Here is a 22,434-nt window from a genome sequence, read left to right on the forward strand (position 1 = left end):
CCATCTCCAGCCAGGACCTGCTAGATGTTTACCAATCCCATTTCTTCTTCCTAGGCATACAGACTATTTTCTGGTCTCTCTTGGAATTAGTAACACAGAGCCATGTGGTTAGGTTCTAGGCAACAGAATGTGAGTGGCAGTAATGTATCTCTCTTTAGGCCTTGCCACAAAACTCCATGCAGGATTGCCCATGCTTTTTTTTTTCCCCGCAGTGACCTTGGAGGTTATATGTTTAGAATGAAAGTGACACAAGAAGCAAAGGGTATGGATTCCTGTATCCCCACGTGGAAGAGAGGGACTCAATGTACAGTAGAAGTGACATGGGCACGAAATAAACTTCTATTATGTTCAAGGATAGTTAGTTACAGCAGCTATATTATTTGTCCTGACTAATACACCACCCTTAGAAAATTTTTTTCCTACCAGCTGTACTCATCAAGATGCAATTTCATTGAGTTGATCAGTTTTGAAAATGGGGCTGAAATAAGGGACGATAACATTATCAGATTTAGTATCTAGGCAATTTCTCTCTTCTTTCTTGCTGTTACAATATTTTTAGACGTCAGGCTCACAAAAATATGTGGATACCAAAATAATTCTTTTATTTTTTTCTCTTTTTCATTGAGCTCTATCAGGGAAATCATTGAGAACAGATACCTAGAATACTATACAAAAATGCAATATTTGGGGGCTAGGCTAAATTAAAATTTTGGCAAGTGAATCTCCTTGTCAAGAGTAAAAAAAAAACGTTTTCATCATTTGTCAGATTTAAAGGTTTCCGACCCGTTGACATTCTGCAGTGACTCAATTTTTATTGAAAGATCATGGGTGATGATGCAGTTTACTTTACACTAATGGGATCATTTCCATGACTTATGTGTTAAGAGTCTCAAAAGATTCATCATCCTCATGTTCATTGTCATTATCAGATGCAAATCCTCAGACTGGTAACAATCTCTCCCTTGCACCAGTTCTCAACTTATTCCGAATTTTCTATGGCTACACTCAGGAAAAACCCCTTGGGGGCACTCTTTCACCACTTTCAAGCCTTGTGTATCCTAAGTAATTCCCTCAGCCATTCATTCCACCAACACTCTTACCAGCCTTTCTCAGATTTTTGTTATCCCTAAACCACTTAATGGTTTACTCGATGTACTCTTGGACCATTAATTTTAAGTAAATAGAGACATGATAAGTATGTAAATTATAAAAATGGAACATAATATTAATGGTAAGAATAGTTGTTTCATGTCAGTGGAAGAAGGATGATCTCATTGCTAAACTTTTAGCTTGATAGTTTAAGCATCAGGTTCTATATGCAGTATGTTTCTTTCCTGCCTCTTCATTGCTTCTAAATTTAAGAGGATTAAAATTACAATTATGGATGATTGAGAATGTCAGCAAGTATTTGACGGCTTCATCTGATAATTCTGGATGTTAAGGTCAAACATGGACCCAGAACTAATGGAGAAATTTTCAACGAGTAGTACCTTGAAAACTTAAGTCCACAGTCAAGTAGAAACCTGGCAGTTGGATTGGGTCTCCTTGGGGGTAGTGACAAATTCCTAATCTACTCTTTGATTGTATTGCACTCTGTCAAGCAATTGTTTTTTTGTTTTGTTTTGTTTTGCTTTTATTGCAGCATCTTGATGTGACTTTTAAGCACACACAAGATTTCATTGTTCTGTGTTCTCTAATGAGAAAGAAAATCATCAAATATTGGGAATGTGTCAAATTCCTAGTGGCCAAGCATTTGTACCATAGTTTGTTTTGTTTTAATCCTGACACTTTATCATCAGTATTGAAAACTGGCAATAGTTCATTGCTTCAGTGAGAAGTTCAGATGTGTCAAGATAATTGAGGGTATTGCTGAGATCCACCATGCATTTGAAATGATAGAAATGGTCTTTATTGGCTTTATCAATGTCCCCATGGCTTTATCAAATTTCCCCATCCCTTATTTCACAACTTCTAAGAGGACATTTCTTTCTGCACACCAGCATTCTTCAGTGGTGAAAAGCAGTGTCTCATATCCACTGTCCATTTCTTGGCAGGATGTGCTGAAAAGGTGTACATACAATAGCAAGTTGATCATAGTTATAATTTTCACTATTTCCTTAAACATAAAATGACAATCAGGAGGCTCTTGGCAGACTGCTAATTAATCTCTGAAAACTAAGTGAGTGTGTGGATTTGCATTTAGGGGCTATTTTTCTAATCTTGTAAGGATCTGGGCCTTTGTCAGGAATGAGCACAACGCATCTCTAATCTATATAATGCTCCACAATAACTTAAAAAAACTCTTCTGTGGTGTGAGTTTTCTGTATTACAGTAACCAAAATTCATCAAGCACTTTATATATAAAGTAGCTGAAAAGCGAAATGGCTGCTGGCAGGCCTCTTTGATGAACATCTTCTACATCGTACACTACTAATAGTATGCAATTTCAGCGATCTCTTTTAATATAGATATTGACCAGTCATCAACTTTGGGTGGCTGATATTATAAGTATATCATGAAGAAGGTCACCTGGACCTGTTTTTACTGTGTTACTGTAAGGAGTGTAATTTTGAGGCCTCTTTGCTTCTAATGGTAAGAGTCATCCATTTTATACTGAAAAGTATAAATGTAGTCATAAAGCACACTCTGCTTTATTTGCAAATAACACAATGAGCAGTTTCATGAAAGACAATGTATGCAGCCAGTGGATTTTCAGTTAAATCCCAATTTCCAAATATCTGTGGCTGTTACAATTTTCATTTTTCATTTCTAGCTATTTCTATAAAATGATCGTCTCAACAATCACATTTCCAAGTACTTATTGATTCCCATTCTTGATTTTTACTGAGGTCCATTTATGGCATATACTGTGATGCCCTTTGACAACTCAGAATAGCCAGAGAATATCCTCCTTCATGAGAGGATTCCAAAAAACTACTAAATATCTGACTCTTCCAAGCAGGGAACACTGGGCATCAAAATTTCAGGAAAATACTCTGAGATATCAGGGCTCAATGTTATACTTTAAGCAGATACTTCTTTTTACATTTTTTAGATGGTAAAGGACCATTTGCATTCTAGGTCATATGTAACTTCTTAAACAGTGGGTGGGAAGGATAACCTCTGATTTTACAAACCTTAATTCGCTCACATAAAACATGAAGACATAAAGGCTTGTGAGAGTTTTCAGTCTTTTCCTTATTAGACTTCATATACATTACCAGAAGCTCCTGAATGTTTTTAGATTTGATTGATTCAGAAGATTTTCTTCTATAAGACACTCAGAGATGGGAGGTCTTTGCTTTACAGTATTGTAGCCTGCTGAGCTAGCATATCAAGTAGAAAATACGATTGGAAACAAATGGGCACAGGAGCAAAGGGGACAGCACAAAAAGTGTGACTTTGCCCCTTTGCTTGAAGATTTTATTATGTACCAGAGCTCTAACATGGGCTTCTCCTTGATATTTTTGTCAATTTATTCATTCAACAAATATTTTTGAGCATCTGCTATGTGCCTGATGCCCTTCTAGGCACTGGGTTTTCAGTAGTGAACACGATGAACCTTCTTGGAGTTTTATTCTCTAGGGGAGGACAGAGAAGAAACCAAAACAATAAATAATATATATATTATATATATATAAATAATACATATCTATATCTATATCTATATCTATATCTATATCTATATCTATCTATATATATAATGTAGAACTCCCAGTTAAACGGAGATGGACACAGATACTAAATTACCAAACAATATGGAAAGGCTAATAACCCCAAGGTCATTTGCTAGCGTGAAGGAAGGAATACACAACTCACTCTGAATAGGGGAGAGGGTAGATGGGAAGGCTTCCTGGTAAAAGAGACACCTAAACAGAATCTTAACAACTACTAAGGACTGGCCAGGAAATACATTAGGGAGGGCGTAGAAGGACATTGTCTCAACATGAAGTGATGGAGTCCTGCAAATGAAAAATAGAATGCGTGCAGTGTTTGTGGTGCGACTAGAACTCTGGTGTTGCTGTAACTTGGAGGAGGAGGCAGAGAGTGAGGCTGCTAGTGAACCACATCGAGGAGCTTGGTCTTTGTACAGCTGAGATTGGGAAAGGAAGAAATACAGGAGAGTGACAAGATTAGATTTTCTAGCGCCTGGTCTGCACCTGAGTGGGGTGCTGTGAGGCACCAGAGCTACAAAGATACATGAGACATAGGTCTATGATCCGAAGGTGCTCGCTTCCGCATGGCCCGGTTTTTGCTCTACTTTGTTCTTCTCTAGACCTGCTCATCCTTGATCCACACCTTTCCTCTCTGCTCAGTACATGTTGAGTGGTCAGTGTCTAGTCCTCGTCCCTGAGCACAGATCAAGATCCAGTATGGAAGACATAACGAAATACTCCCTAATTTCTTAGCAAGGTACACAAATTAGCTTTAGTTTGAGAAGCATTCTATCACCTGGTACCAGGCTGTCCTGTGCTTCATGGCACCAGATAACTATGCAGACCAACAAACTCTATTCCCTAAAACCAGTTTAAGGCTTCAAAAAAATCTTTTATAGGGAAACTGAACCAAACCCGTTTTTCAAAAATGGGTGCTCCTTTCCCAAGAAAAATTTCCCCTCAGGTCTGTGAACCCCTTGAAATGTGTACCCCACCAATTTACACAAAAAAATGTTGAGAGCTTTTGCATATCCGTTAAACTACTGTAAACTTTTGCACAAAAAAACCCACTAAAATTAATTTTACAAAGCGCTGTATTTTTTTCCTCTAGCAAGTATTCCATAGGGCTTTTCATTGCATTCATATCTGTATAGCTAGTGCTGTCTCCACCCTTTTTTTTTTTTTTGGTCTCTATGGTTCTTCTGTTGCTTGCCAAGAACATGCACTACTATTACTAAGTCTTCATAAAGTCCCTGTTCCCTTCCCCAGAGCTTATTTTTCTCATCACTCACCTTCGACTATTCATTTAAAAATACTAAATTCCTTTTCCCTAACAGTATGGTTCCACTTTCTACATAGCTCCTTGTCTTGGTTCAAAAGCATATTTTTACAAAATTACAATTAAAAATGAATTTCATGTACTTATTCTTTCCAAAATTACTAATCTTAACAGTATAATGCAAACTTCATTGTATTCTAGGTTATAATTTACGATTTCTTTGTTGAACATTTAGGTCGTTTCCAGTTTTTCACTATTGAAATCTAATGCTGCCAATGCACCTTTAGGCACAGTCCTCTTCTGGTTATGTCATTAAGTTCACGAGAGCAGAATTATTGATGTAAACATATAAATATCTTTATGGTCTTGGGTACAGGGTTGGAATAATGCCAAGCAAAATGTATTAGGGTGTGACTGATACAGATCCTTGACTTTAAGCAAGTGGTAGATTAAATCACAGATGCAGCATCTGAAGACTGCTCTTTCTGCATTTACTCTGTAGCAAGTTCAGGTCATGGTTTTGAGTATGCCCTTTCATTTTTAATCAACTTCTGCTCTTAGAGGTACATAATCGCAGCTCCCAAGGTTGAAGATCACAAGACAAAGAATTAACCACAAAGATTGATTAAAATGTTATGTGAATATCACATATACCAATGCCATTTTCAGCTTATGACATTTGTCAATGTCATTTAAACTTATAAAAGACAAATTTATTTTAAAAGGCATTTGCAAGCAAAATAATTTTATTGAAAATTCAGAAGTTACAGTACTTGAAGACAAATTTTTTTTTATATCAAAGAAAAATAAGTTAAAAGAAAAAGAACTGATTCAAGTGCAATGATAGTTTTCAAACTAACAAAAACATTTGAAAAACAAACTAACAGCTTAATTTATGGTATAAATATATATTTTCCTCTTATCAAGAAAACACTAATGGAATAATTTTCAGAGCGACCTTTCAACACATCACCTTTCTGGACCCAATTCACACGGTACATGAGGACTGGTATCTAATTCACAGACTGCAGGCATGTGCACGAGTGTAAGAACAAGCTAATTTTAATATGAAATCTAAGAATGACGTATCATTTTATCATATGGCAATAAACAGCATTTTTAGTCACTTCTTGAGCATGTTTTCTTATCTCCTGGATGAAAACCAATCACTTTTTAGAAAGGTGTTTAGCCTAGCGAGCACCAGTGGCAAAAACCAGATTAACCATAATGCTGTCAAAATGTTATCGGTCAGCCGTTTAATGTTAGAAAATATCTTGTTATACCTTTAAGATCAAAGTTTCTCAAATTTTCTTAAGGAGGGGGAAGCTAGTTAAGGTAAAATGACCAAAATACTCAATTTTTTAAAAAGCCCTAATTTTACGTTATTAATGGTCTACATTTTTATCAGATTGTTTTGTTCCTCAACAAAAAATATTGAGCCACTGGTGTTATTTATTTTCATGATCTATATTCTGTATTTTCTCCCTTTTAAAGACAAGAGAACCAAGGCCAAGATCTAAGGTGGGTATATACGATCAGTAAACAAATGCACGATTCAGACACTATATTGATTGACATCTGCAGCAAAGAGATACCACAGGCAAGACCTGGGCTTCACTTCAGCTAGAAATGGCACTGATACAGAACTTTAGTATTTCAATTAATATTTTTATAGAACTTGCAGTTAGAGAATTTTTGTTAAATATTAATGAAAATACTGATTTTGGGCCCTATTAAGAAATTTACAACATGTACAGTGCATAAAATGCTTATAAAATGTTAAGTGCATTGCCTGGGTGAGAAACAGAAATGGAGAATTCAGTGAGGACAGAAATAAAATGTAATGTGGCACTTTCTATTTAGTAGTTTTTTCATTTGGTAACAATATACAATGAGTCTCTAACCGAGGGAAAAAAAAAAACTAGTTCTTATTTAACTGTGGAGAAATCTGGCCAAGTGGGGAAAAGATCTTCTGATAAAAAATGTCTGAGAACCAGTGTTTTGACAAGTCAACTATGAAATTGGTGAAACCTCTCTGGATGTAAGGGAAATAGTGATAACTGACTTAAGAGGTCATCAGAGGTAAATAAAGCTTTCTTTTTTCTCCCTTCATCCAGTAGTAGAAAAGGCTCTCAGGCACATGATTAGCTTTCAGAGAAGGGACTTTACTGGGGTAGCAGATGAAATGCTGAATCACTTAGCCATAATGCAATGGACCAAAAAGATACTAAATACAAAATTTGGCAAGTGCAATCACTCTCATTTTTCCAGGCTCCAAAATAAAAGCAATAACTGGCCTAATCAAAATTTCTCCACAAAATTTTTAGAAAATTCTGACTCATTAAAAATAAAATTTCAGAAGAAAAATATCGCCCACTGATTTTCTTGCAAATACATCATCACAAATCCTTAAATAAGAGTCCATTTATATATAGTGTTTTCTGTTAAGAATTAAAACTACTTTCTCCCTTGTAAGCTCCTCTTCTGTATTTCAAATCTTGTACTTAAAGTATTGATAGTTTAATGAATTAAGTACTGAATGCCAATTCAGCACTCATTGCATAAGGAAGCCTGGCTGATAATGTGCTCAACATTTATGATAAATTTAAAATTTATTGCTATAAGCTACTCAAAATTTCACTGACTTTTATGAATTCATAAGAAAAATAAACAGGTGAAAATATAAAAATAAAATTTCACATACAGACTACAGATATTATCTAAAGAGAGCTGAAAAAACTTAACAGTGCTTTCCATTAAATAAGTTTTCAAGTCATATCAAGTTATAGTTTTTTAAAATACCTAATTTATTCTTAGAATCAAAATTATATAACATTAGTTTCAATTGTAATTACTTTTCCTGTAACTTCTACATTTAATATGACTAAAAGTTCAACATAACAGATTTGGCATAGAAGTATCACAATTACTGGTGTTACTTAATGCCAATGTTAAAAAAAAGTTTGATTCTTATGAATTTGTACCAAAATAAAGCTTCTGATATTTTTTTAGGATTTAACTTGATGACTCATTAATGATGAAGGCAAAAAATACTTGAATTATGTTAACATTTATATATAAAAATAGAATGTACACACTACAGTGATCTTGACAGAGTATTAAAGTACCACTAGCCTGATTAAAAAGTTGAACATTTTAAAGTATGAACTTTTTAAAAAGCAGGGTTCTTAATGTTTTAAACTTAATTTTTATCTCCTATGCCAACTGAGATTCTTTGAGTTCATAACTGGGCTTAAAGAATATATGGAGTAACAGAAGGTATTTCTCTGGAAGAAACCTAGATATTTAGTAGAGTTTATTATGGTCTTGATTTTTCCTAATCATGAATCTCTTTACAGTTCTTTCATTCTGCACATTCAGATCAATAAAGGGCTATAATAAAAAAAGGCCATACGGTTGTAAACAGTGCACGAATCCTGTATTTTGTCAGATACCTATTTTCTGCCATTAAGAAAGATGGTGCCTACAAAATCTAGAAAGAAAAGAAACAATGAGAGCTGAAGCCACAAACAGGATGGTTGGGCACATTCTACCTGCCAGCAGTTAAACCAGTAAGTGGTTTCTATTCTGTTTAAAAAAAAAAACATTGTTTCTTTCCCTTGTTAAGGTTTATATGGCTGTAGTTCAGGCTTTCTGGCATTCTCTGATTTTCTGCTCAGGTCACATATACTATACAAAGATCACCCGATTTCAAAGCAGTAAAATATAATTAAAGAGACTCAACATTAAAGTTAAACTGAACATAATTTATTCCTTTTCTTAGATGTGAAAAAACAAAACCTGGACTCGGAATCAAAAGCTCAGTACTCTTCATCTCAAGGGTGCGTGGTCCTGACCAAATTATTTAACATTTCTGGGCACTGATTTCCTCAGGTAAAAAATAAGGAACTTGTACTGGGTACTGGGTAGCCTTAAAGCCTCTTTCAAATTTAAGTGAAACACTAAGCCAGAATCTTGCACCATGCTCGTAGTTTTCATTATGAAGATCAACTGGTATTACATAGTAGTGTAAAAATAATACTGGTTTTATGTATTTCTGATGCTTACATTATGGTTAGTGAGGGTTTTCTATACTCTCAGGGGCTAATCATAAGAAACTGGTTCTCTAATAAAAACATAGTCGAGACATTTTTACATGATACACGAAGTGTGCTTTGACATTTGCTGCGATGGCCTGGGGATCTTTGTTACGGACGTCTTTTAATGCTCGTATTGTTGGAATCCTGTTCTCTCCTCTATTGGGTGGCAAAAGAGTAGCATGGGGTAAAAGAGAGCATCTTGGTTAAAGTATTTCTGATTGAATGAAGAATAATAAAAGTCTTTTTTATTCTTGAATTTTTTTTACATTTAAATTTTCAATTTTCAAAACTAAATTTGAAATGATTGCTAGCTAATACTTAAAACTAAGAATCTGTCATAGTTTTCCACTACCGGTAAAGAATAATAATTTACCAGCAAAATACCAGTATTGTGTCAAAAGGAAACAGAGTTTTTCTATTTTTAAGTATAGTACAATGCATTCTACTAGTTCTTATTTTAATCATTTTCAGAACTGAGACAAAAGTAGAAGACTCGTAATTCTGTGTCAGCTATTTCAAACCAGATGAAAAGCATGTTGAATTCAAATTTAAAGAGGGACTCTGTGGAATAACTTTGGGAGTAGGATAAATAATTTCTTCAACAGTCACATATGTACCTAACAAGAAACCAACAACTCCAGTAAATGCTATAGAAATATTTTTCAGGATCATCCATATATTGTAGTGTTCCTTAGAAAATGTAAGAATTTCAACCAAAGGTGGCAGGATTAGGGCTAATGTGCTGCTGCTCACAGCTCCAACAAAGGAAATCACAATGTCGAGGCGAGGAATCAGAATCGCTCCAGCACCTGGAATATAAAACGTATTTTTATTTAAATATTTAAAATATGAATGCTAAATACTGATATTTTCAATACATTAAATTAATTAATGCAAGTAAGCACTATTAAACTATTGCTTATGGAAAAATGTCATCTTTTTTTTTTGTAAGCTAAAAAGAAAACAAACCAAAATGATGAATGACATTTTTTGGTTTTTGACATCAACAGACGTCTTATATACAGAACTTTTTTTTCTTACATATAGAACTAATTTTTTGCTGTGATATTCTGGAGCAAAAAAGTTTGGGTAGTTTATTTCCAGAGCATTTTCATTACTCTGCCATTTAGCTCATTCTAGATGAAGTGGTGTATTATAAATAAATTATTAAATAAATGAAAAAAGAGACCTATTCCTTATACCAGAATTTCAATTAATTTTCAAATTTTCAATTTCAAATAGAAGGAACAATGAAAATAGAAATTAGTATTAAGCCAACACCACAGTGGTTAATTGTCATAGGGAAAATCACTGAAGGATGCTAAAATTAGTGGGCTAAAACTGTATGAGAACAAGATATTTGCATAGTCTCAAAATATCTCCCTACAAGATACTTATAAAGGGAAAAAGTTTCTTTACAGTGGAGAACTCCCTCAAACGCCATAGCAGCAAAGTGATCAAAGTTAACATCACTAGTAATAAGACATATTTACACTATGATGTGATGTGTTGAGAAGTGCAAAACATCACTTGTGGAATTCTTGTTAAAAATGTTTAACCTCAATCTAAACATAGGAAAGCATCGCACCAATCTAAACTGAAGGACATTCTTCAAAATTACTGTCACTTCAAAAATGTCACAGTAAAGAAAGACGAAGACAAAAACTGTAAAGACTGGAGGAGACTAAGGAAACGCAACAACTAAATTCAAGTGGGATGTTATACTGGTTCCTGAACCAGAAAAAAAAAATATAGGAAAATACTAGCAAAATCAGAATGAGGTTTATAGATTAGTTAGTATGACTATATTAATGTTAATTTTCTGGTTTTAATAAGTGTAGGAGGTGGGTCCAAGAAGGTAGCAAAAGAGGACATGGAGCTCGCCCCTAGCGTGAACATACCAAATATGCACCTGTATTTAGAGCAATTCAATCTGAGAGACAACTGAAGGACAAATGAACAACTTCTGCAGAACAAAGGAGAGACCACAAAGAGTAGACTGGGGAAATGTGGGAGCCCACCAGGAACGGAGGAGTCAGTGAGCATCCCTGTTTACATTGCCCCTGCACTTGGAAAGACCAGGCAGGAGCTCTACCAGGTGCTCTAGCTGACCTGTGAGGCTGCGGTAGTGTGTCTCCAGCTACCCCACCTGGAGCTAGCTCCAGCAGAATAACAGTGCGTCATAGCAGGCACACACATTCCCCAGCTCCCCAAAAATCTGGAGCTATATTCAGCAGGCACAACAGGGTGCTGAAGTTCACCTGTACCAGGCCACAGCTGTATACACCCATTGGGCCGCCCCACTGGGAGCAAAAGCAGAACTACTAGGAAGCCCTAGTCCATGCATGCATGCTGGGCCGTGCTGCCTGGAGTGACGGAATAAGGATGCTGTAGTGAGCATCTCTGGAACAGTTCAGCTGAGACCCTGCTCTTGCAGCAATCACGAGAGAGAGAAAGCAGAGTGCTGCTATAGCGTGCACCTACACAGGGCCTCCAGCCCAGACCAGCAGCAGACAGCCAAAACAACAGAGTAAGCTTTGAGCACACAGCCGAAAGACTCCCCTCTCCCAGAGGGAGACTGCAGAGTGCTGCAGCAGCACACCTTCACAGGGCATCTCCCCCCTCTCCCACCAGCGGCAGTCAATCAAAACAATAGGGCTCACCTCGCACACAGAGCAGGCAGCCCTGCCCAGATCAAAAGCAGAATCAGCAGGGCTCTGTAGCACAAGCCTACAGGGCTTCGTCTTTCTTTACTGTGACATTTTTGAAGTGACTAAAAGCAGAATCAGCAGGGCTCTGTAGCACAAACCTACAGGGCTGCCTTATTCAGCACAGCAGGGCAGGGAAGCCCACACACCAGGATGCCTGAAGGAAGGGAAGTGCAGTGCAGGGCAGGGAAGCCCACACACCAGGATGCCTGAACCCACTCCACACCTTTTGGCCAGGTGGTACCACAGGAGCCCACTCCAACTCCAACAAATCTACCTGAACCACCAGGCTACACAATATCCGCAGAAGCCACTTTTACAAACGACTTTTTCAAGATTGAGATAGCTATTTCATTTAACTCACAGGAAGAAACACAAAGTTAAACAAATTGGGAAACAGAAGAATATGCCCTAAATGAACAAACAAGAAAAAACTCCAAAGAAAAACTCCCATAAAATGAAGATAATTTGCCTGGTAAAGAATTCAAAGCAACGGTCATAAGAATGCTCAACAAAACTGAGAGCAGGAAAGTAGAACTCACAGAGAACGTCAAGAAAGAGATAAAGAATACAATAACTGAAAAAAACACATTAGGAGGACTGACAGCAGATTAGTTAATACAGAAGAACAGATTAGTGACTGGAAGAATACTGGAAATCACTTAACAAAATTAAAAAAATTTTAAAATGAGTCTAGTATAAGGGACCTTGGGTACAACATGAAGTGCCCTAAAATTCACATTATAGGGAAGGATTCCAGAAAAAGAGGAAAGGAACAGAAACTATATTTGAAGAAATAATGACTGAAAACTTTCCTAATCTGGAGAAGGAAACGACATCCAGGTCTAGGAGGCACAGAGAGGCCCAAACGAGATGACCCCAAAGAGGCCCACACCCAGACATACTGTAATTAAAATGGCAAAAGTTAGGGATGAAGAGACAATCTTTAAGGCAGCAAGAAGGAAACTAGTCGCACACAAGAGAAACCCCAAAGGCTGTCAGCTGATTTCTCAACAGCAGCTTTACAGGCCAGAAGGGTGTGGCAGGACACTTTTAAATTGCTGCCGGGGAGGGGCGGGGTGGTGGGGGGGGGGGGGGAGCTATAACCTAGAATACTACACCTGGCAAGGTTATCATTCAGAACTGAAGGAGAGTGTTTCCTAGATAAAAAGTTCCCCACTGCTAAACTCACTTTACAAGAAATGTTAAAGCATGTAGGAAAAAAAAAAGCCATAACCAGAAATAAGAAAATTTAAGAAAAAATACCACTGGTAAAGAAAGACAAATATTACATAGCGAATCAACCACTTAAAAAGCTAATAAGAAGATCAAAAAACAAAAGTAGCAAAATTAACTACAATAGAGGAAAGACAAAAAGATAAAATATGATGTCAAGAACAAAGCATGGAGAGTAGTAAAAATATAGTGCTTTTAAAAAGTATTTGAATTTAAACTTACATCAGCTTAAACTAGACTGCTACAGCTATAGATAGATATATATGAACCTCATGGTAACCACAAACAGAAAACCTACAAAAAACACACAAAAAAGGAATGAACTCAAACAAAACACTAAAGAACACCAGTAAATCAAAAAGATCAAAATAAGAAAGGAACATAGGAGAACAAAAACAACCAAAAAACAACAAAATGGCAACCAGCACATACCTATCAATAAATACTTTAAATGTAAGTGGACTAAATACTCCAATTAAAAGACATAGGGTGGCAGAATAGATAAAATAACAAGACCCATCTATATGCTGCCTACAGGAGACTCACTTGAGATCAAAAGACAGACTGAATATTAAGGGACTGAAAAAGTCCATGCAAATAGAAACAAAAAGCTAGGGTAGCAATACTCATATCAGTCAAAATAAATTTTAAAACAAAGAATATAAAAAGAGACAAAGATACTACATAATGATAAAGGGTTCAATCTAGGAAAAGGAACAATAATAAATATTTATGCACACAGCACAGGAGCATCCAAGTACAGAAAGCAAATATTAATGGATATTAATGGAAATAAAGGGACTTTAATACCCTACTTACCTCAATGGATAGATCATTCAGACAGAAAATTAATAATGGCCTTAAATGTCACATTAGAGCCAATCTACTTAATAGACATTTTTAGAACATTTCATCCCCAAACTGTAGAATATACACTTTTCTCAAGTGTACATGGAACATTTTCTGGACAGACCTCATATGAGGTCACAAAAGAAGCCTCAATTCAAGAAGACTGAAATCATACCAAGCATATTTTCCAACCACAATGGCATGAAACTAGAAATCAACTGCAGGAAGAAAACTGGAAAAAAACACAAATATATAGAGATTAAACAACATGTTACTAAACCAATGGGTCAAAAAGGAAATCACAAATTACCTCGAGACAGATGAAAATGAATACAACTCATCAAAATTTATGGGATGTAGCAAAAGCAGTTTTAAGAGAGACGTTCATAGCTATACAGGCCTACCTCAAGAAACAAGAAAAATCTCAATCTGAGTTTATACCTAAAGGAACTAAAAAGAGAATAAATAAAACTCAAAGTAGGTAGAAGGAAATAATGTGGATCACAGCAGAAATAAACAAAATAGAGACTAAAAAAAAAAAAAAGGATCAATGAAACTAAGAGCTGGTTCTCTGAAAGGATAAATAAAAATTGACAAACCTCTAGCCAGGCTCAAGAAAAAGAGAACTCAAATACAATCAGAAATGAGAGATTACGGCTGATAACACAGAAATAAAAAGGATCATTAAAGAATACTAAGAACAATTATATGCCAACAAATTTGATAATGTAGAAGAAGTGAATGAACTTCTAGAAACATACAAACTTCCAAGACTAAACCAGGAAATCTGAACAGATTATCAGCAATGAAACTGAAGCAGTAATCAAAAAATTCCTAAGAAAAAAAAGCCCAGGACCAGACAGCTTCACAAGTGAATTTTACCAATTTTATCACAGTTAAAGAATACCTATCCTTCTCAAACTATTCTAAAAATTCTAAAAAGAAGACTCATTCTACAAGTCTAGCATTACTCTGATACCAAAACCAGACAAAAACACCAGAAAAAGAATTATAGGCCAAAACCCCTGATGAACATAGACGTAAAAATTGTAAAGGAAGAAGTAAAACTCTCCATTTGCAGATGATGTGATACTATATATAGAAAACCCTAAAGAATCCATCAAAAAATTAATAGAATTAATGAATTCAGTAAAATAGCAGTATACAAAATTAATTTACAGAAATCCATCATGTTTCTATACACTAATAATGATCAGAAGGAGAAATTAAGAAAAATCTCATTTACAACTCCATCAAAAAGAATAAAATATCTAGGAATAAATTTAAAAAACAATGTGAAAAACCTGTACTCTAAAAAAATATAAGACACTGAAGAAAAAAATTGAAGACATAAACAGAAAAATGTGCCGCACTCATGGACTGGAAGGATTAATATCGTTAAAATGACCATACTACCCAAAGCCGTCTACAGATTCAATATGATCACTATCAAAATACCAGTCACACTGTTCTCAGAACTAGAACAAATAATCTTAAACTTATATGGAATCACAAAAGACCATGAACAACCAAAGCAATCTTGAGAAAGAAGAACAAAGTTAGAAGTATCATGCTCCCTGATTTCAAACTATACTACAAAGCTATAATCAAAACAATATGGTCTGGCACAAAAACAGACACGTAGATCAATGCAACAGAATAGAGATCCCAGAAATAAACTCTCGCTTATATGGTCAATTAATCTATGACAAAGGAGGCAAAAAAATACAGTGGGGTAAAGACAGTCTCTTCAACAACTGATATTGTAAATACTGGATCTCTCTTATACCACATAAAAAATAAACTTAAAATGTATTAAAGATTTAAATGTGAGATCTGAAACCATAAAAATCCCAGAAGAAAACAGGTAGTAAACTATTTGACATTTCTTAGCAATATCTTTTTGGATATGTCCCCTAGAGCAAAGTAAATAAAAGCTGTTTATTTTCAACAAACGGGACTTCTTCAAACTAAAAAGTTTCTGCACCACAAAGGAAACCACCAACTAAAAAAAAAAAAAGAAAAACCTACTGAATGGGAGAATATATTCATAAATGATATATCCAATAAGGGTCTGATATCCAAAATATATAAGGAACTCATACAACTCAGCAAAATATAATCCAATCAAAGAATGGGCAGAGGTCATGAAAAGACATTTCTCCAAAGAAGACATAATGGCCAACAGATATATAAACAGATGCTCAACACCACTAACCATAAAAGAAATGCAAATTAAAATGACAATGAGATACCACCTGATACCAGTCAGAACGGCTATTATCAAAAAGTCAACAAATACAAGTGTTGGCGAGGATATGGAGAAAAGGGAACCTTCATGCACTGTTGGTGGGACTAGAATTTGGTAGAGCTATTATGGAAAACAGTTTGGAGGTTCCACAAAACTAAAATAGAACTACCATATGACCCAGCAATTCTACTTCTGGGTATTTACCAAAGAAAATGAAAACACTCATTTGAAAAGATATATGCTCCTCTATGTTCACTGCAGCATTATTTACAATAGCCAAGGTGTAAAAGCAACCTAGGTGTCTGTCGATAGGTGAATGGATAAAGAAGTTGTGGTACATATATGCAATGGAATATTAACCATAAAAAAAGAACGAAATCTTGCCATTTGTGACAACATGGATGGACCTAGAGGGTATTACTAAATAAGTCAGAGAAAGAGAGATAACACATGATTCCACTATTATATGTGGAATTTTTTAGAAAAAATAAAACAAAACAAAATAGAAATACTCATAGAAACAAAGAACAAACCAATGGTTGCCAGAGGGGTGGGGTGGAGGGATAGGTGAAAAAGGTGATGGGGAATATAGATTGGGAATAGTGTGATAACTTTGCACAGTGATAAATGATTACTAGACTTATGGTCAGCACATCATAAGATATATGATGTTGAAACACTATGTTGTGCACCTGAAACTACTATAATATTGTATGCCAACTATACTTTAAAAAAAAATGATTACTTTGAAAATAAGTTTTATCTACTTTTATCAGCTTTGCTTTTTCTTCGAAATGTAATGCACCCAATTCTTTAAATCCAGGCATAAACTCTACCCCAAGCTACTCAATACAATTTACAAAGTTGCCCAGAATTCTAGCTCTACCATACTATAACCTGAAAAGGGCCAAGATGGTTATTCATATCTTCCACAGAATTTCCAAAGCTGCTTAATCTTCAGAACACCAGGAATTTTGGTCCCTGGTATCATTTTAGGCAATCCCGTTAGTTCAGTGTTGCAGTCACTTTTCTATTTGCAGTTATAATAATAATGGTGACAATAATAACAGTAACTTCTAGCTACTTTGTTAATATTTTTAAGCCCTACAAAAACGCCATAAGGAAGTCTTACCTTTATTCCACAGTCGAGGAAAGAGGGTCTCAAAGGTGGTATGTAACTTGCCATGCAAGACATCAGCAAGTAAGTGGTAGGGCTGAGTCTGAACCATCAGGTCAGTGAGACTCCAAAACTCACACTTTATACTATACCAAACTCAAGTTCCCTCTCCACAAGTCTCCATTACTAATGCTACCTTGTGAAGACATTTTCTAATATGGAACCGTAATAAAAGATTATGTACACACCTTCGAATAACAAGTAAAATAAACCACTGAAATTATTAAACGCCAAAACAAAACCCAGTCCTATATATAGTCATGGAGAGTTAAACTGTTAAATATACAAAAGTCAGCTGAAATAAAAAACCTGAAGAAAACTAGAACCAAAATGTGTATCAGCAATATAAGGGGTGCCCTTATGCATCTGATTTAAGTATATTTTAATCATAACTGACGTCATTTTCAAAATGATAGTTTTTTTAAGTGTGGTAGAGTCTGGTTGTGTTTTTCTTAAATAGTAGTAGACTAATAAAATTTTAAACTAAAAAGTATCTCAGCTAGATGAATAAAATTGTTTAAAAATATTTAAAATATAATTTAGCTAATGAAGCTCAACAACGACAAAAAATTATTATAATGTAAACATGTAATGATACTTACAAGTAATACTAACCAAGACGGATCTTATCACAAATTCACAGATTTGCTTCCATTTAGCCTGAAATTTGGATGTGATCGCAGGAATAATGATCTCTGCTGGAACATAGAACTGAATGGAATATGTCACAAAGATGCCAAAGGAATACAGAATTTTCACTGCCTGATATAACCTGTTAAAAAAATTCAAAATTTAGTCATTTTCCACCCCCCCCCAGTTTGACTGAGGTATAACTGACAAATAAAATTGTAATATATTTAAAGTGTACAACATGATGATTGATATACATTGTGAAAGGATGATGCCCATAATTGAGTTAATTAATAGATTCATCACCATATATTTTTACTTTTTTTTTTCTTGGTGAGAACACTTTGGTTCTATTCTCTTAGCAAAGTTCAATTATAAAATACAGTATTATCAATGACAGTCATAATTGTTACATTAGATCCTCAGACCTTATTCATCTTATAACTGGAAGTTTGTACCCTTTTACAAAGATTTCTTCTTTTCCCCATCCTCCAGCCACTGGCAACCACCAATATACTGTTTATGTGAGCTGGCCTTTTTTTTTTTTTTTTTTTTTAGGTTGCACATGTAAGTGATAACAAACAGTATTTGTCTTTGTCTGTCTGGCTTATTTCACTTAGCATAATGCCTTTCAGGTTCAACCACACTGTTGTCTTAATATAAATCTAGCTTTCTTCCTTTTTAATGTTAGACAAGAAATCCAACACAAACTTAGGTCAGTATCTTACAAATTTTTAATGACTGTTTATATAAAAAAAAAAACACAGCTGATTTCTACTATATTTCTAGATGATAGATGGACAATTCATTCTGGCAACCCTAGAAAGCTTGAATGTGGCATGCAAAGGTTTGCAAAATATTGTTGGAAAGATTTCATTCGAGGCTAAGCCAATGTTCTGAAGGTTAGGGTGAGCCCCATGAAGAGCTAATGTTTTCTCAACTTTCTTTTTAAAAATTGAGCATACTGTATGTCCTTGATATCTCAGTGATTTATATAGAGAAGAAAAACTTCATATTGAGTTATATAGTTCTCCTTGCTAGAAATTTCTTGGTATGTATATTAGTTACAGAAATGTCATCGTCATTCTTAAGTCTAAGAAGAGGGCATCTAAATGGTTTCAGCTTGCAAAGTTCTCTAGATTACATAGGAATTCTGCCTATTTTAAAGTTACATTAATAAGAGAAATAAAGTTGTTGGGTTCAGTCGTTGTTTTGTCCAAGTAAACAACTTTTTTGATGCCCAGTGCTTCGAAACAGCACAGCAATGTTCAGTTTTATAAATATCTTTAGCTTTCTACATTGTAGACAGCCTCTTGCCAAAACTCAGCATGTATATCTTAATAAAAACTTTAGGAAAATGCCTTTTTAAAAGTTAATAATGACACAGAAAGAATATGTATAATTGTAGGACTCAGAGAGAAACTATGGAACCTACTCCCTTAGGTTACAAACAATAAAATTATGTGTTGTATTTTTTGAAATTCCGAATATTTGACAACAATCAATAGAAAAATCCAATCACACTTGTATTGTTTAAGAAACACACTAGAGACGAGCCTGTGAATCAAATGAGCCACACGCTGCATTACGGGTAGTGACTAACATGTCTATCCTCTTTCGGGGGAAATGTTATTGATAGCAACAATCTTGCCGCTTAAAAGTTCTACTTTGTCACCTAAAATGTGTATGCACAGGGCAGAGCGTTTCTTAGGAAAAAAATGCAATTACTTTAAAGGGTTATAAAATGTCCCATTTTTGGTAAAGAAAGGCCTCAAGATTAATTAGGCTTTCAGCTTAATTTCGATGTCTTAAGACAAAGTGGTAAAGATTATAAACAGTTCTCTGAACTGTGGCAGAGCAAAAAGGAATTCAGTAATTCCTCTATAATTTTTTCATCATAGAAGAGGAAGGAAAGAGCTAAGTAGAAATAGATTTAAAAGCACTACAAATAACATAGTTAAGGAAAGAAGAAACTCCTTAGGGCTGGCACAATAAAAATCTTAATTTTAAAACAATCTCAGGATATATTTCTCAGTTTGAGGTTTAAAGATTAAACACAAAATGGTCAAATTACTGAACTGTACAAAATAACAGAAAGCCTCCTAGTTTCACATACTCTTATATGTGATTGTGAGAATTGAATATTCTTATTAGTTTATTAGAACATTCCTTTTTAAAATTATTTTTAACTTACATGTTTTTAAAATATAGCTAATATATTTTAAAATGTTATTATGCATATAATTTTTATTGCTATAAAACAAGTTATATAGGCTGAGCCTCATTATTATTAATAACCATTCAATAATATTAGTTTTTTGCAATTATTGGTGTTACACAGAATAAAAATGGGAAATAAATGGTTTCTGTCTTTTGGAAGCAGATGTACTTGTTCATAAACAATGAAAAGTAATATAGAAATGTTTAAGAAAGTGCTGTAGTCTTTTAAAATCAACTGTTTCATTTCTACTTGTTTTCTGATTCAAGAGCCCAAACTATTTTTCTCTATTCAACTTTTCTAGAGATATTGCTAACCTTTGTTCTCATTTTGGTTTTTAGCAAGCAGCTCTGGTAAGAGTCCTTTATATACTAAGTTTTAGAAATGAAGAGTTGAAAGAACAATTTACCCAGTAAACTCTCTCTCCAAAGTATAAAAACTTTCTTAAAATCACAAGAATTTGTTTTGAGGATATATAAGAACATAAAAACTTGTAAGTAACATGTAGTGTACATTAAAAGGTATTTTAAAACTCATTACCAAAGTTCTTTAAAGTTAGAGACTGTGTTTTATTCCTCTCAGTATACTCCACCATCAATATACTTAGTAGGTGACATATACTTATTAAATATTAAATTAATATTAATAATGAAAAAGGGTATGAACAGGTAATTTTTAGAAACTACATCCATTCAATATTACAAATAAAAATAATCCAAAGAATGATTCTTGCTTTAAAACAAATATGTTATACTGTTAGCAGAACATTTAACATCTTAGTAAAGAGCAGAAATGTATTTTTTAAATAATTATTTTGCAGTCAATACATGAAATCATAATAAGGGGAGGGGAGACAACTAATGTTTCGCTAAAAACATTAATTTTGAAAACATGGGATTCAAAATTTGCAACGCTTCTATTTTTTTCCACTCATTGGCTAACAAATCAATAGTTAACCTAAATTTACATGTATGAATATCTTAAAAAGTTTTTAAAGGCCAACCTAAGAAATAAGTTGTTGACCAAGTCTTTTTCTCAAGGCTGAATACAGAAGTTACCCCCTGGAAAGAATCGGATAACTCACTTTCCCTCTTGGACCCTTCACTGTACTCAGGTTAAGAATCTTGGGTTTAGCTGTGATAAGAGTCTTTTTGAAGACTAGCTACAATTCTTACTAAGAACCTCACCTCATTCTACGCTAAAAAATAAGACGATGGGAGTTTAATATTCATTACTAGATTAAATGCTTTAAACGACTAAACTTTTGTAGCATGTTCAGTAGAATGTAAGCATCATGAGGAAGAGATTTTTATCTGTTCATCACTATATCTCTAGTGCCTGGAATAGTACCTAGTACACAAAAGGCATAATATAAATATCTGTTAGATGAATAAATGAATTTGGTAGATAACCTTCATTTTAAATTTAGTATGATCAATAATAGATATTCTGATGAGGAAAGGCAGAGACAGTCTGGGCCCGAATTCCTTGTTACAGGCAACTTTAATATTGGATGGAGATTTAAGAATTTGTGAGGGAGAGGACAGAGGGAACAGTCTAGGGTATGTGAATCTCCTTTTTCAGTTTCCTTAAATTTATTTCTCTATTTTTTTATTTGTTGTGTCTCTTGGTGAGTCCATTTTCACCTAAACATTTTCATCTTAGGCAATAAACTCCTCAGAGTTGAACCTTATGATTGTCTAGTAGGATCAATTAAGACATTGCTTGATTACCTTGATTACTCGTCAGCTTTATTTCCCAGAATATTCACTCCTAGCTCCTGTATGCTACAAATATGGCTTAGTCTTGGGGTCTGCTTTCTTGGGGGGGGCGGGCGGCGAGAATAAAGTCCCAGCTCAATTATCTTAGTAAATTAAAATGCTTACCTCATTGCTTCCCTGTTCTTACATGCTCCTTCCCTATTTTTTGGATTGAATTTTTCTTATCCAATACATGCTTCATGAAGACTGCTACATGTGAAACAGCAGAAGTCACCTGACTACTTCTCAATATTTGTTTGTATAAAAACCTAATACCCTTAATATTTTTTAGTGTAAGTGCTATATTTAACATTTAAGGTCTCATAGACTTCAATCCAAGCAGCTAAAGGAGCAGCATGACATTAATCAACAATTTAGTATTTATTCTCTGCATTTATCAAAACTAAGAAGTTACTTTCCATTTTATAAATAAGGGAACATTATGCATAGTAATCACTATGCATATCTTTTTGCATTCTCCAGAGACTAATCTCTGGAAGAAGGAAAAACCCTATACACTGCTTCATTTAACGGAATATGGTTCTAATATTAGAGACTATTAGGACACTA

General features: G+C 34.6%; 1 protein-coding gene across 3 annotated transcripts in view; it reads right to left on the reverse strand.

Annotated features, from left to right (window-relative positions):
* Window positions 1–7,721: 7,721 nt before the first annotated feature.
* SLC36A4 (solute carrier family 36 member 4) overlaps window positions 7,722–22,434 on the reverse strand; it is a 30,764-nt gene continuing 16,051 nt past the window's right edge. For 2 of the 3 annotated variants that reach the window (XM_015585982.2, XM_006907470.3), the window contains exons 9-10: window positions 17,859–18,028; window positions 7,722–9,844 (exon numbers count right to left, since the gene is read on the reverse strand). In XM_015585982.2, the coding sequence (XP_015441468.1) occupies window positions 9,546–9,844; window positions 17,859–18,028 (469 nt within the window). In that variant the 3' untranslated portion in view covers window positions 7,722–9,545. The remainder of the gene's footprint in view (window positions 9,845–17,858; window positions 18,029–22,434) is intronic. The other variant, XM_025043750.1, reaches the window with a different exon arrangement.

The sequence above is a fragment of the Pteropus alecto genome, unplaced genomic scaffold (assembly GCF_000325575.1).
Source record: "Pteropus alecto unplaced genomic scaffold, ASM32557v1 scaffold12, whole genome shotgun sequence".
Classification (NCBI taxonomy): Eukaryota; Metazoa; Chordata; class Mammalia; order Chiroptera; family Pteropodidae; genus Pteropus; species Pteropus alecto.